At 35.6% G+C, this 16,743-nt stretch overlaps 1 protein-coding gene across 11 annotated transcripts in view; it reads right to left on the bottom strand.

The window, feature by feature from the left end:
• Window positions 1-16,743, bottom strand: part of PEX5L (peroxisomal biogenesis factor 5 like) — a gene marked incomplete at both ends in the record, with an annotated part of 250,623 nt that overhangs the window by 73,541 nt on the left and 160,339 nt on the right. For 7 of the 11 annotated variants that reach the window (XM_080696065.1, XM_080696070.1, XM_080696062.1 and 4 more), the window contains 2 exons: window positions 3,147-3,258; window positions 14,883-14,987. In XM_080696065.1, coding sequence (XP_080552191.1) covers window positions 3,147-3,258; window positions 14,883-14,987 — 217 coding nt within the window. The remainder of the gene's footprint in view (window positions 1-3,146; window positions 3,259-14,882; window positions 14,988-16,743) is intronic. The other 4 variants (XM_080696072.1, XM_080696069.1, XM_080696063.1 and 1 more) reach the window with 1 other exon arrangement.

Here is a 16,743-nt window from a genome sequence, read left to right as displayed (position 1 = left end):
ATTCCCATCATTTAACTGACTTTGAAAAAATATTTTCTGTATTTTTTGCTTGTTTGTTTATTTATTTGTGGTACTGGGGGTGGAATTGAAGGATATTTTACCTCTGAGCTACACCCCAGCCCTGATTATTCTTTCTTCCTTCCTTCCTCCCTTCCTTCCTTTCTTCCTTTCTTTCTTTCTTTCTTTTTTGGTGGTACTGGGGTTCCTGGAAACCCTTCTACCTCCGGGCTACACTCCCAGACCCATTTTTGTATTTTTTATTTGGAAACAGGGTCTCTTAAGCCAGCGCAGCTGGCTTCGAACCTGTGCAATCCTACTGTCTCCGCCTCCCAAGCACGGGGATTACAAGCGTGCGCCACCATGCCTGGCTTTATTCTTTATTTTGAAACAGGGTCTCACTAAGTTGTGGTGAGTCTCACCTTCGATCCTCCTCACCTTCTCACCTTCTCAGCCTCCCAAGTGTTAGGATTATAAGCACACATCACCACACCTGGTGTTTTGTTTATTTTACATTAATTTAAATAAGAACTATATCTTTAGGCATTTCAAAATATAATGTTTTTGCCTTGAAATGTACTTTTAAGATTAAAGGATATACTATCAAACATGACTCTTTTTTTCATGATAAAAACCTGTGTGAATCAGATTTACCAAATATCTCGGTTGGAAAAAAACATCTGCAGTTTCAGAACACCATTTTTCTCAGACCCATTGTAGAATGCTAATGAATTGAATTGTTTCAGCCCAGTTCTTAATGTTGGAGTCCTAACACCTCAGAATATGACCTCAGGAGACATACATGCAGACAAAGCAGCATGTGAGGACTGTAACCATGCTACCACAAACAAAGGTACTACCATGAACACGAGAGGAGGGAGCCTGGCACCTATCCTTCCAAGAACCTTCAGAGGGAGTGTGGCCCTGCTGACACCTTGGTTTTGGTGTCAGCCTCCAAAACTATGCAACAGTGAGTTTCCAATGTAAATTTACTCAGTCTAAGGAAGTAAATATAGAGGATTGGGATTGCAAGAAATTATACCTTTTGATTTTTCTTTCAATATTTTTATAGTTCTCTCTTTATATGTTAGAAAGCTAATGTGAAAAGTAGCTTTTGGGTCAAATCTCAGGTTCCTTTCTTAGGGTGGGCCCTTACCTAAGTGACTTTGTTTCTTCACCAGCAAGAACTGAAAAGTAAAAAGCAACTTCTTGTTGTACCCAGTTTTTAGACAGCTGAAGTTAGAGACACAAGCTCACCTTATTTTTTAGGGTATTTCTCCAATTTTGGGGGTGGGTGGGTGGGTGAACAGAGTTCTAGTATCATAGATCAGAAGAATGGATCTGAACTGATATCCGAATTTTAAAAAAAAATTTTTGACTAGATTGTACCAGGTACCATTTTATTTTCTTGAATATTCAAAGTAATAGTTTAGAAAAGGATAACTTTGGTGTGATATTAAAAATAATTCTTCTGGGAGTGGTGGTGCACACTTGTAATTCCAGAATTTGGGAGACTGAGACAGGAGGATCGCAGTTTCAGGACAGCCTCAGCTGCTTAGTGAGGCTGTGCAACTCAGTGAGATCCTGTTTCAAAATAAAGAATAAAAAATAAGGCTGGGATGTCACTCAGACACAAAATGCCCCTGGGTTCCATTCCCAGTGCCACCAAAATGAATAATAATACAGTCAAATAGGGAAATGTCAGGAATATTGTTTCTATCTGATATCTAACAGAAATGGTTACATCAGAGTTCACATGGTACTAAGCACTTTCATAGGTGGCTTCATTATTTATCCCACATAACTTATGAGATGTAGATGTTACTATTATTAGATGAGGAATCTTAGCAGCTTGTCTAGGGACTCAGAGCTAGAATTAGAACTCAGGGGGTTTGACTCCAGAAACCTTAGACTGCACTCCCATCTAAGGTACCTTTATCAGACAGTAAGTCCCTCATATTGTAATTTTTATCTTTTTGGAAGAATCACAATTTCTTTCTTTCTTTCTTTCTTTCTTTCTTTCTTTCTTTCTTTCTTTCTTTCTTTCTTTCTTTCTTTCTTTCTTTCTTTCCTTGTGGTACTGGGGTTCCTGGAAGCCCTTCTACCTACGGGGTACACTCCCAGACCTATTTTTCATATTTTTTATTTGGAAACAGGGTTTTTTTAAGCCAGCATGGCTGGCTTCGAACTTGCATGATCCTCCTGTCTCCGCCTCCCATGTGCGGGGATTACAAGGGTGCACCACCATGCCCAGCCCTTCTCTAATTTTTTCCACTTGCTTTGAAGTATAAAGAAAATATATAGCCCAACAGCTGACTGAGGCCATGATGGCAAAATGGAACAAATTTAACAAGACAGCATGTGATTATTGTCTTTTTTCCCATTCTATTTTGTATCATACAGCCAATATAATCTTTGATCTTTGATTCCAAACAATAGTTTTGAATGGCATACCAAAGCAGTGCAGAAAGTCTGCTTTTGCTAGAGAAGTCTAATGCATGCCAGGGGCAGCTGTATTCATTCTGGATTAATATTTATTGAGTGCCTTTTTCTATATGTATCAGGCTCTGAGCAGATGATGGCTTACTGCTTGAGTATGCTTTATTCCAGAATAATGTTCAAACAAATTGGAATGTTCAAATAATTTGCAAGAGAGAGCAAGGAACACTTTTACATGACAGAAAAATGGAGCTGTTTTTTCCCCCCTATGGCTAGAGTACATTTTAATTGTCATTCAAATCTACTTGGAAAGACTGCCACATTTTTATTTTACTGGAACATTTCCAGAAATAATTGGGCCATCAAGCAAAACTTGAACAAACTTACACTGAGATACATTGTTTTTTGTGTTAATATACTGCAACTTGAAATTCAAAGACATAAATATAAAAATAGGCATACAAAATTAATTGCTAACAGTGGTATGCTACTGTCAGCAAAATTGCTTGGGTAATATGCATTATAATTTTTTATATAATAAAAAAGTAAAGTCATATATTAGCTTATGCTGAGTAGAATATGTCCTAAAGCTTCATTTCTCTGTAAATGTTAATTCTCCGCTTTTTAAAAATGCCTGGAGGGAAAAAATGCAGTTTGACTATAGTTAAAATGAACTCTACTTGAGTTACAGTTAAAAGTGAAAAAATTACCAGCTGTATTGGACGTTACTGGTCTTGCAATTGCCTCTGATTTGGTTTCACAGAGAAAGTCATCGATGGAGGGACTCAGGAGGGGTCTGCTTTCTTGTTGCTCACTCACCAGCTGAGGACAAATGAACACAGGTATTAAGGGTTGTGTTAAATTGCAGAATCAAACAAATTAAAATGCAGTCTTGCAACAAAATGGGAATAGCAAGCCTACCAAAAATAAATAAATAATAGGGTGGGGGCAAGAAAGAAAAAATACCAAACCAAGGGATGGAAATGAGCCTTTTAGCACTGTCAACCTATTTTTGATGAAGCCAATTTCAAATTTTAAGATTATGAGCCCTTTTTTTCCTTTCTCTCTCCTAGAACAGCTGTTGAATTATCCTCTAATTTTAATATGTGGAAAATGACACTCATTGAATCACAACTGCCAGGGGCCAATTCCATCCCTCACTTGGACAAAATGCTCCTACTGAGATCTGGAACCTGGTGTTAGAATCCAACTGATAGGTTATGGGAAGGACTAGTTAGTGAGTGTTTATATGTTGAGAAGGTCAAACTCACAGGTCGATTCGTGTGGATGAACACTCTCCTTCCTTCTTTAAAACGCTCAAGTCACTTTAAAATACACCCTCTCCATTTCCTCAGAATGTAATTATAGTGCATACCAAATATTATTTAAGGAGATAGAAAATATTGTTATGTCAACTGTGTAGGTCTCTAGTAGATTTGTGAAAATCTGCATGTAAGATAGATCCTGTAAATCCAATCAAATTTTCCTAGTAGCTTGTTCTATAACTTTCACAATTTTTCAGGCAAACTTTTAGTGGGTCTCTACCAGTGGTAGTCAACGATTTACTTTCAGTTATTCTGCATCTCTTTGACTCTATGGTTAAGGGAGAATATACTCTTAGGATACATATGTGTTTACTCCTTAAATTAACTGTCTTAATTTGTTAGGAGTGGCATAGGCAGTTGTTTTCCTACTTATATAAGAAAAGATGTGTCTCAAAGTCTGTAGACTCTGCGTGCATGCATGCGTGCCTGCGTGCATGTGTGAGACTGGAATGGAACCCAGGGGCCTTCCACCTCCAGGATACACCCTCAGCACTGTTTTATTTGGAAACAGGGTCTTGATAAATTGCTGAGAGTCTCTTGCTAAGTTGCTGAGGCTGGTTTCAAACTTGCAATCCTCCTGTCTCAACCTCCCAAGACATGGGATCACAGGCATGTGCCACCATGCCTGGCAAATCTGTAGACTTAAGAACTTATTTGTTCTTAAGTTTATTTTATATCTCTTAAAATACAAGTTTAGTGGGTCTCTACCAATGGTAGTCAACTATTTACTTTCAGTTCTTCTGCATCTCTTTGGCTTTAGACTTTCTATGGTTAAAGGAGAATATACACTTAGGATGCATATGTGTTTACTCCCTAAATTAACTGTTTTAATTTGTTAGGAGTAGCATAGGTAGTTGTTTTCCTACTTATAAGAAAAGGTGTGCCTCAAAGTCTGTAGACTGTGCATGCGTGTGTGTGTGTGTGTGTGTGTGTGTGTGTGTGTGTGTATTTTAAGAGATATAAAATAAAAAACCAAATGCTTTGGCATACCCCCAAATCAAAACATCTTATGGCCATACTGTCTTTCACTTCATTGTTTCTTTAGTACAGGGTCAATTTTAGTATAGCTTTCAGCTGACAGCAGATACATGGTACCCAAATAATAGTAAATTTGGGAAGAAAAATGCAATCTTATTCTTTTTTTTTTTTTTGTAGTACTGGGGATTGAACCCAGGGGCATTCTACCTCCAAGCTACACCCAGCCCTATATTTTTAATTCTTTATTTTGAAACAGGGTCTAACTAAGTTGTGAAGGGCCTCACTAATTAGCTGAGGCTGGTCAAAAACTAGCAATCCTCCTGTCTAAGCCTCTTAAGTACTGCTACAAGGGTATGCCACCAAGCCCGGTACAATCCTATTATTTCTAAAAGCAATATAAGAAGTACTTAAAACCAAGGATACATTTGGCACTTCAACTATTAATTAATGATATTATTTACATATGGGTAAATATCATATTTCCATTAGAACTTAAGGTTTTGATGTAATGTTGGCAATTTGATTTTCATACATATTAATTTGTGGATGTTATTAAAAGATAAGCATTGAGAATGTTACTTTTCTTTTAGTGTTCAAGTTACTGTGGTAGATATTCCTCCAATGATTTTAAATTTTAGTATTACTGTGTATAAAGTCTCAAAAATTTCACTAGGAATCCAATTATTCAAGGTTTTTTTAGTTTAATCCTATAAAATGAATTTTCCCTTAATCTGTGATTGAAACTCTGAGTTTCTTTGCATTTTGTTTACTAAATTTTAACATTCTTGGGTAATGCCCATTTTATTTATGTAGAAACATTGAGGGACTACAAACCATGTTTGTGAGATAAAATATATTTGATTGTTTGCAAATGTCAGAGTTTGAGTTTAGATGCTATTTACAATATTTTCTGGCATAAAAGTCAGTTTTATTACTTAGAAATGCAGTTGAAAGCACTCATATAAAATATACTAAAAAATGAAGAAACAGCTAAGCATACATGATTTTGTGAGCTATTTTGAAAACATGATTAGTATCCCAGAATCTGTTTCTAATGTTTAGCTAGTTCATGGACAAACTGTGTGTATATAACAGTTGGCAAGAAAACCACACATTGATGTATATGTTTTAGTGGAACTTGCCCTTTTAACCATATATTCCTGATGTAGCTAACCCTTTAGTGTGATGCCACTATAGTGATGTGGTCCTGGCTTCATAATGCCAAGTGAAATCTGAGTTCTGCTCTGTTATAAGCATCCTCTGTAAATACAGAGGATGGATGTTGACATCAAATATGGTACCACTCTATACTCACACAAGTTATTTTAACAGATATGCATCTGCAAAGCAATGAATTCTGATTACTGGCCTCAGTTTCTAGGTCTTACTGACCCATTGGCTAAACTGACCAAGCGAGATTAAACAGTGAATACAAATGTGCCTTTAAAAGTATAAATATGAGCCGGGTGTGGTGGCCACGCTTGTAATCCCCGCGCTTGGGAGGCAGAGACAGGAGGATCGCGCAGGTTCGAAGCCAGCCGCGCGCGCGCTGGCTTAGGAGACCCTGTTTCCAAATAAAAATGTAAAAATAGGTCTGGGAGTGTAGCCCGGAGGTAGAAGGGCTTCCAGGAACCCCAGTACCACCAAAAAAAAAAAAAAAGTATAAATATGTATGTTTGATGTCATAAGTGTCTTTCATAATGAATATTTCTCTGAGGAAAGATATAATTTCACTAATGGATAACTGAGAATAACTATTAACTTTTAAGATATAGGTTGAGTATTTCAGTTTTCCAATATTTTTAAATTTTGGAATATTTGCATAGATATTGTGAGATGTCATAGAGATACAACCCAAATCTAAACATAAGACTCATTTATGTTTCATATACATCATGCACACATAGCCTTTGTGCTGTAACCCATCATATGAGGTCAAGTGTGGTACTTTCCACTTGTGGCATCATGTTTCTGCTAAAAATTTTTGGATTTTGGAGCATTTTGGATTTCAGATTTTTGAATTATGATTTCTCAACCTATATTATTTTATGTAGATAAATATGTTATACCCCATGAAAAATTTCCTTGCACTCTTCTTTTACAAAAAAGGACTAAGAATTTATCCTTAGATAAGGCATAGGATAAATTATCTATGGTTTTAGAATACCAGGATGTTTGGTTTCTGTAAATACTTTTACATCTAAATGTTGAAAAACTGTACTCTGAATTTTATAGAATTCTAGAAAGTAAGACCTTTGACCACATAATAATCTAAGCAGAAAAACAAGGAAAAAGTATAATTCAATGAGAGGGCTGTCCTTATAGAGAAGTTTGCTTTATCAAATTTAATAGTGTGTGTGTGTGTGTGTGTGTGTGTGTGTGTGTGCGTGTGTGTGTGCACGCGCGCACGCGCATGCGTGCGTGCGCGTGCATTACAGGGGAATGAATCCAGGGGCATTTTACTTCTGAGCTATACTCTCAGCCCTATTTTTTTTTAAATTTTGAAACAGAGTGTTATAATAATTTGTGGAGGGACTCACTAAATTGCAGAGGTTGATTCCAAACCTGTAATCCTCTTGTCTCAGCCTCCCAAATTCTGGGATTACAGGTGTGTACCAATATGCTCAGCAATTTTTTTTCTAATTTTGGAGTCTCATTCAAATTTCAGACACATTTCCTGGAGAAAACACCTCTAGTATGCTTAGATTAACTCCGCACAGGAAGGTATAAATAGCAAAGGGAAATTGTTTGGAGAGACCTCTTTGAACCGAGGGCAAAGTCATGGCCTCCAGTCTTCTAGACCTCTGTATCTTGAGGTCAATGACTCTTCTACATCTACTGTTTTATAGTGCATACCCAGATTCTTGGAAGAGAATGCTATCCTGCCTCCTATTGCTAAGGTGCTCTTGTGGCTTCCTTTCACAAACAAAAATCAAAGAGAGAGAACATACCACTTTCTGTTTCACAAGTTGGAGCACAGTTAGCTGTTGAGAAACCATCCAGATGGAGTGAGGGATGATGGTGGGGTCTCGGTGAAGAGGGCCAAAGGCCAGATGAGGGAAAGCAGGAAAAGGAATTTAGGAAACTATGGGAAGAGTTGTAGCTTTGATGAAGATATGGAAGATGAAACACATAGTATTATGAAAAAAGAAATCTTTTTATATAAGGTCTGAGACTAGTATATCTTATATTTATATCCTTCACAACTTCAAATAGAATGTATGCAAAAGGGGTTCAATAAATGACTGCCAATGAGACAGTGACTTGGCAGAAGCTGAAGACACAAAACTACCTCCAACAGTCCAAATAAATTGTGTCTCCAGTTGCATAAATTTAAGATTATTTTAGCCTTTTATTTATAGATATTAATTGCTTTTCCCATGCCCCTTCTTATTTTCAAACAAGCTTATGCTTTTTTCCCCCCACTGGGGACTTGAGAATAAATAAATCTTTTAGGTCATAAGGAAAAATTTCAAACTGAACTGAATCCCCCAGCTTGTCCTTTTAAACTTCACATCTAAATTGTATGCCATTTATTTTGCCCATATTCATTGATAATATGGGGTTTATTGACTTATAATTACTTTCTTTAGTTTGAAAAAAACTTTGTGAACTTCCCTCATTGCATCCTTCGGGTACAGAGTACATTTGTGTTATAAACAAAATAATAAAAGGTAAGCCAAGCTTCCTAATTCTTTCTGATTAGCCAAGTTGAAGTGAGTGCAGTTTTAGACTAGTAAGATTATCACAGTTGAGTTAAAATATCTCCTTCACTAGTTTCTTAGGGCTTTGTTTCAGTTTGTTTATGGTTTTCAATAATTATTTCCTGGCCTCATCTCAATGTTTGGATCAGTTCAGGTATGGGATGTAGCTCAGTGGTAGAGCATGTGCTTACCATGCACAAAGCCCTGGGTTTAATCCCTAGTTACACACACACACACACACACACACACACACACACACACACACACACAGTTTGTTTTTTCTTTAACAGGATCTGGAGTCTCACTATGTTGCTGAGGCTGTCTTTGAATCTGCGATTTGAATCTGCGATCTGATCCTCCTGTCTCATCCTCCTAAGTACTGGCATGCGCCACTACATCTGGCCAGAGAGACAGAGAGCGAGAGAGCGAGAGCGAGAGCGAGAGAGAGTGTGTGTGTTTAATAGCATCTCCATGCTTTTATGATTGACTCAGTATGATAACTTAAAAATTTTTTTCTTTGGTACTGAAGATTGAACCCTGGTGCTTCCTACCTCTGAGCTATACTCCCAGCCCTTAAAATTATTTATACTTATTTTTGAAACAGGGTCTCACTAAGTTGCTGAGGGTCTTGCTAAGTTGCTAATGCTGGCCTTGAGCCTGTGATCTTTCAAGTTCTGAGATTACAGATGTGTGCCCCCACACCTGGTTAGTATCATAATCTTAATTTTATCCTTTTCCCTTCCCATTAGACTGTAACCTTCTTGAAGGTAGAAACCTCATCAATTGTTCCTGCATCCCAGAGCAACAGTTTAACAAATGCTGACTTATTTTACACAGTGCAAGCAAATGGTGGACTGTATAAAGAATGATTGCACAGCTCCTCAAAGTCATACTCACAGCGAGGCCAGCCATCCTCAGATGGGAGCCATTTCCTCACAGTCTAAGTGCTTTTCCTCCCAGTGTCACATCTTTTAAATGGCTGATAACCTAGTGGTACCTAAAGGAACATTTCCAAATGCAAGGCTTCTCCCTAGGATGTGAATTCTTCTCTCAAGAGCTCAAGATTTGCCAAGAGCTGATTCCAGTGAGAATGTGGATGCAAAGGCCAGGCCTGCCCTGCACCATCCAGCGCTCCAGAAGGAAGAACGGGCAGGTGTGAAGGGAGCAGCTCAGCACTGCTGCATCCCATGGTGATTTTAAGCCAGAGATTAAGTCACATCTCTGGCTTAAAAAGTGTCAGGGAAAACACTTAAGCAGACAGAGAAACACAGAGAAACTGGTAAGTAGATGGGTGAGACTTGTGTGTGGAGCGTTCTTGTCAATCAGGGTTCAAAAGCCTTTACACGTTCTTTGTGATCAAATATTCAATCAAATGGCTTCAAATGAATTATGGATTATTCTGTTGGTGTGGTGAATATTAGTTACCACACGAATGTAGACAGTATCATCCAGCTCTGATGAATTATTTGTCTGTCTTAAAATTTTATCTGAAATACATTTGTCTTCAATTTGAATTACACTAGTTTCAGTTTTTAAACATTAAATGACTTTATGACCTAAGCTATAGAGGCTTATTTAGCCAAGATGAAAGTATTTTTCTTAAATACTGTGTGTTACTTAAACTCCAGTGCATGTTTATATATCCTGTTTTGTGACTTAAATATATTTTTATTTATCTTTAACAAAAAATATTGCTAAGATCTTTCTCTAAAAATATAGAAAGGTTTTGATAACTTATTTTGCTAAAAATTGACAAAAATAAAATATATTTTAGATGCTAAGACAATATGAAGGATGATTTTGTTATTTCATAAATTTTTGCTTCAGATTAATCATCTTCAACTATTATTTCAGTTTAAGGTAAAATTTTGACGTGTGTGTGTGTGGTACTGGGGATTGACGCTAGGGCCTTGCACATATTAGGCAAGGGCTTTACCACCCCTATATCCCCGGCCCTACATATTGTTTTTATACTTAAGCATTTTAGTACTTAAATTAAAACACTGAAGCTAATAAGTTAAAAACAGTCAAAAACACATCTTGTCTTTCAATATTGATTTAAAAATTTGTAATAATATGCTCTTTTAATCTGACTTAAGTGATAGAAAAACCTTAAGCTCATTTTGTTTCTACTTTGTGCATTTGAAAAATTCCCTTACTATGTTGCTGACTTAAATTACATGCCATTTGTTAAGTAGGGTTTTTTCATTCATAATTTTATTATTGAACTACTTGTCTTATATTATGGCCTTATTAGTCCTTGTGAGTTAAGAAATTTGTGTAGTGTGCATCAAAATAGAGACCATATTGTGTTAAATTCACTATTATCAAAACTAAGTTAATTGAGCCAGTTTATTGGAAAGACAAGACAGCGAAGTCTTGACCATGGGCCTCTTAAACATCTAGGCTTTGGAGACCTGCCATGGTAACCTCCACACCTGACAGACTTAAGTTCATCTGAGGTAACGGTACTGATGGCCTGTCTCACCCCCAATCCCCATGCGTGGGTCCAGTGGATCTTCTAAAGGAAAACCATGTGATAACTTTCAACACTTTGACTTCACACAAATGTCAACCAATCAACTACAAACATCTTCCAGGGAAATGAACAGCTATTACCACTCAGAATTTCGGTATTGCTAAAACTAAGTCAGGCAGGAGAATATAATAGGGCAATTGTTTTATTTATTTTATTTTTTTGGTGGTACTGGGGATGGAACCCAGGGGCCTCTTACCTCTGGGCTACACTCCCAGACCTATTTTATATTTTATTTGGAAACAGGGTCTCTTAAACCAGCTGAGGCTGGCTTCGAACCTGCCTGATCCTCCTGTCTCAGCCTCCCAAGCTCAAGGATTACAAGCGTGTGCCACCACGCCCAAAATAAGGCAATTGTTTTAAGTTGGTAGCAGAAGCTAGTCATGTTCAGTGACCCTGAGGATATTACTTCTTTTGTCCTTTTGTTTCTTAACTAGAAGAGACCTGGAACACAGTTCTAAGACACTGTGCTCTATAGGAAAAAATGAGTGGGATGTTTTTCACTAGGGAAGAATCCAGGAAATATGGCCAAATAAAAATTTCCTAAGGTTCCTTATGAGAGAAAAATATTCACTAATGTCATTTTGTCTTCATAAAGATAATTTATTTTTTTTCCTAGGATATAATCTTCTGGCACATGGTTTTCTCTTCTATTCATAAATTGGATTTGTTACATTATTAAAGTTTGGAGCAGTGCTATATAATAGAAATATAAGAGCCTTGAAATTTAAAATATTTCAGTAATCATCTTTAAATAAGTGAAAAGAAACATACAAAGTTAACTTTAATATCTTTTATTTAACCCAATATATACAAAATATTATTATTTCAGTATAATGTGATTGATATAAAAATTATTTTTTGGTACTAGAAATTGAATCCAGGGGAATTCTACCTTTAGCTATACGCTCAGCCCTTTTTAAGAAATTAAAAAAAATTGAAACAGGGTCTCTCTAAATTACTGATGGTCTAAGTTGCTGAGCCTGTCCGTGAACCTATGATCCTCTTGTTTCATCCTCCCAAGTACTGGGATTACAGGTGTATGGCACAGTGCCTGGCTGATATAAAAATTATTTATAGAATAATTTTTCCAATTTATTTTTGGATTGGGTCTTCACTATTTGGTGCATTTCCTGTACTTACAACAGATTTCAATTTCAAGAAGTCCAAGTGCTCAGTAGCCACATGTGGTTAGTGGTGGATGTGTTGGATAGCACGGGTCTAGAGGAGCTTTCTCCTTAAAGACTTGGTGAGTCCCATTTTTTTTCCCTCTTCCAAACTTTCATCAATGCACACTTGTTTACATACTGTTTGATCTAGGTGTTAATCTGGGGTATCATGAACTTGGGCTTGTTGGTTAATAAAGAATTAATAATTAAATTAAATTAAATGAGAAACTCTCAGTGGCCCTGCGATTTTTGAATTCAGGTAACCTGGTGACTCTTCTTTGTTTGATTTATTCAGTATACTTTATGGCCTCACTGGCCATATCTCTCCCAAAGTTGTGGAATATACCATAATATTAAAAAAAGTTTTTAAAAATAACATAATTTAAAAAATTAGAATATAGGACTATTTTACATTTATACTCTGTTGAGTGAACAGTTTACTACCAAAGTAAGAGCTCAGTATTTCTGTGACTTTTTCTCTATTTTATTTATTAGGATTGTTCCAAAGATGGTACTGAGGAGCAGAAATTAGCTTCAGACTTATTTGGGACCTGTGACTTAAGCAGCTGGCATCGACATACCCGAGATGAAGATGAGTCAATGTATTCAGTGGCGTGTAGTGCTATGTCATAAGAGGATTTACAGGAGACACTGGGACAAACATGTGTCGAGACACTAGTACAGTCACACAGGATAATGAGTAAGGCTGTGGTATGGTACACAGACTGGATGCTGTGGGTGCCATGGGAAGTACTCACTTTTTCAGACCATTCTGCTTCTTTTAGGCTTGTGCATGCCACTGGTGCATAGCAGTGAAGAAGCCACTTGTGTATAGTGGGAAAAGTAATATCCACTAACAAAACTGCATACGACTGAGAAATAACTGTATTATAGATGTCACTGAATTAATTTGGCAAAATTAGCAACACAACAGGTGCATTCTGTTTTATTAATCAAAATTCTCTGCTGATTCATAAACTGACCAATATGCAATAAGAATCTGATGCATTGAGGAAAGCAGTATATAATCTTCATGCAGTAAAATAGTAACTAATTTCTCAAAACAGCACAACACTAGACAGGGATTAAAGAAGGAACTTGGCACACATAAATGTTCTGAATATGAAATAGTGTTAATAATTTTAATTCCCTTTCTAAATTAAAAAAGTCAAAAATATGATTTTGTATTAAAATTTAAAGTCGGGCATAAGTTAGAGAATTTTAAATATTTGGAAAGGATTACTGGAAAGTAGATAGCAATGTATTGTTTGAGGAAAAACATTTGAGGACTGGAGCTTGTTCTAAATTGTGAAGTCCTGAGAGGATATGTTGTAGCACACCTGTGCTGACATCGGTAGTTGGGCTGTATATGGCTCTGCCATTAATCAAGGACTTCATGTAGTTCTCACCTCCCACTTATTTACACAAGGTATTTTGGATTGAATATTCTGGATATGGGATTCACATAGAACTGACTCTTAAAGATGGGAGATCAGTGTAGAACTATATATACTTCACTATGCAAAGAATGGAAAATTTGAAAAATATGAAGCAAATTTCTTTCCAACTACTATTATGTGTCATTGGGAAGTAGCACCTCTTCTTTACAATTAAAAAAAGCTGTCAATATTAAATTTATTCCAAAGTCCCAGGAATATTTGCTTTAAAAATTATTTAATTTTGATGGTATATGTTATAATTTTTGTTACTTACAACATAGTACTTAGAATAAAATAAAACCACACATGTTGGCAGCAGCTGGAGATGAGATCTGCTGATATTCTAAAAATAAGTTGGCATAATTTAGCTTTGATATAAATGCCTTTCATGAGGACTGTAAATGGACATTTTTCTAATTCTAGGCATGTGCATATAATCGGAACTGAATCGCTGCATTTATGATTACATTATGGAAAAAATGAAATGTTTAAAATAACAATCTAATCTAAATTATAAGATAAATGCAACTGAAATATTTTTAAGATTTAAAACTGGTAGTTCTACAGAGTGGTGATGAGTATATTATACATATTTATGTAGACTTTATAGGGTGTTTCCAAAGTCCCCGAGGACATACAGAATCCACAGTCTCAGAGTGTCTTTGCATACAAATGCAAGCTTTTTTCTATATTTATTATAATAAATGCTGAAAATGGCCCCATGTTCTTATAATAGAGATGATATTTTTGTTGTCAAGGTCACTATGAGATGGACCACAAATGCCATTTTCTGCATGGGGACTCAGGGACTTCTGGCTCATTCCTGTAAATTAGGTATCCACATAAATATGTATAGACAAATATGTAGTATGCATAGTCACAACATAAATATATTTAACATTTAAGAAAATTTAGATATTATGCTGGTAAACTGACATATGTATATAACTGTATTTATTCATAGGAAGTTGATTATTTTGGTTGTTCAAATGCATCATTAACTTATTTATTTCCCAAAGTTGCTAACAAGACTCGTTTTAAAGAAGCAACAGGTTTTACTTGCACATACATTTTTTAGCTAGTTGAGTAATGAAAATTGATATCCATGAATAAATAACTATTTTTAGAAATTTTGTTTCTCATTTATATTTGTACAGTTGTTTCATTGAAACTGTCTTTTAAAAAGAAATTGGTTTGAGAGTTAATGCTTTTTTCCCCCCCGCTAGTTAATGATCACATTGTCTGATATATTAACATATGTCAGCTTCCTACAGGAACCCTATGGGTCTGCCCACCTGTGATGTCATAGTAAGGAGGGGCTTTTCTTCAGCAGACTCCTCCCTCGGTATCTCCTTCATCACCATGGCAACAGCCTTATCTGCCGCCCTAGAGCCTTTGCCCTATAACAGTGAAATCAACAATGACTTGTGTCAGGAGAAATCTTTATTATTTATTACAAGATATTCTACTGTTTAAAGAGCAATCCAACATAAATGAAGAGGTAGGCTGCTGCAAGTGAATCTTGAAGCTTTGGGCTGAGGAAAAAAGACACGGAATCTGAAAAAAGATGGTGAAATTTTAGTTAACTACTATTTCACCTTTACAGCTGACATATTTTATTTAATTTAACATAGTATTTTATATGTATAATATGTTTTAAGACGATTAACATGACATGAACATATTTTTTAGTATCATTTTTAAAACACTATGGATGACTTATTATACTTATTTTTTATTACAGGATTTTGGGGAAGGGGTTAGGATCAGGACCTGATTCCCACAGAAAGCTTTTGCTGGGTGATCTCCAGTGTGTCATTTTTTAGTGGATTGGTCATAAAAAGTGTAAACATGTCATAACAATCTCTAAAAATTCTTCAATGGCTTGACATACCAGGAATTTACCCAACTTGTTTTGTGGTATAGTATAGCCTTGGTGAAATTTTTTTTGCCACTTTCAATGTTTTTGAAACCAAGGAATTTTAGTACAGTTCTAAAGGTGTCTTTTAAGAACTCTACAAAATCATAAGTAAAAATGATAGAGATACTGATTGATATCTACCTATTATCATCATCTATTTTATTCTGCTTGTTTCATACAAACAGAATTATGAACTGTTAAGGGGTATGCTGGATTTCTGTCTTTTAAATTTACCAGCTTATTAAATTTTTTAAGAGTAAACTGACATAATGAAAAAAAAAATCACCTTCCCAACTCAATTGGAAACATCTCATACTATGTAAAAATTAAATAATCTTTAAATACTTAAAAACAAACTTTCCCTTTTCTCAGGTCTCTGGGCAGAGCATTCCTGGAGAAAATCATTATACTAAGAACACGTGTGAATATCTATGTTGTAAATTTACTTAAACTATAAATGTATCATACAGAGATATATGAGTAAGGAAATAAAATTGGCATATTGGATGTGTTTCCTGAAAAGAGAACTAAGAGCTAGGGTCAGTATTAACTCCAGAGATTAATAAATCTTGATCATTTCTGTGGAATTATAAAGAATAGAATTACACAGTTAGTTTGGACTTTTCAAGAGCGTTAAGTATTTAGAAGGTAGGTTCACTTTAGGGAGCAAAGAGTATCCCTTTTCTCAGGTATTGACATTCTAAAATGTAGCCAGTAGTAGTTTTCATTAAGAGAACAAAGAAAAATTTTCTTATATAGCTAATAGATTTTACAGTATGTGACTCTGTTTAAAATGCTGGGGATTTGTTTCTTTGTTTTGAGTTAACTAGCACTATTGAATGATAATGTGTTATTTCCAAGATAGAATATCAAATACTAGAGATTTTACTTAGCAGACATATCAGTAGTAATTTTCATGTGTGTTCTGAAAAGATTATATGGAAAAATCCTTATAATAACTAACTTGTGGAAAAATGAAAGGAAAACAATGATTCATTTTATCACAAATCAGGGTGCAAAAAGATTCCAGAGTTCTTCTTTAATGAAGCAATGTGGAATTCCTAAAATAAAGATGAATACAATTTTGAATTCTGGGAAAAGATTTATTATAACCCTATTAAAGTGTTTTAACATTTTTTCAAATATAAAAATTATTTGGTTGGAACATTACACACTATCAGCTTAGTATATCTTTACAAGCTACACTCATTTACAGATTAAATGTGGGTTATAAC

The sequence above is a fragment of the Muscardinus avellanarius genome (genome assembly GCF_963383645.1).
Source record: "Muscardinus avellanarius genome assembly, chromosome: 5".
In the NCBI taxonomy this organism is placed as follows: domain Eukaryota; kingdom Metazoa; phylum Chordata; class Mammalia; order Rodentia; family Gliridae; genus Muscardinus; species Muscardinus avellanarius.
The sequence above is the reverse complement of the archived record's forward strand: the minus strand, read 5'-3'. Positions and strand labels throughout refer to the sequence as shown.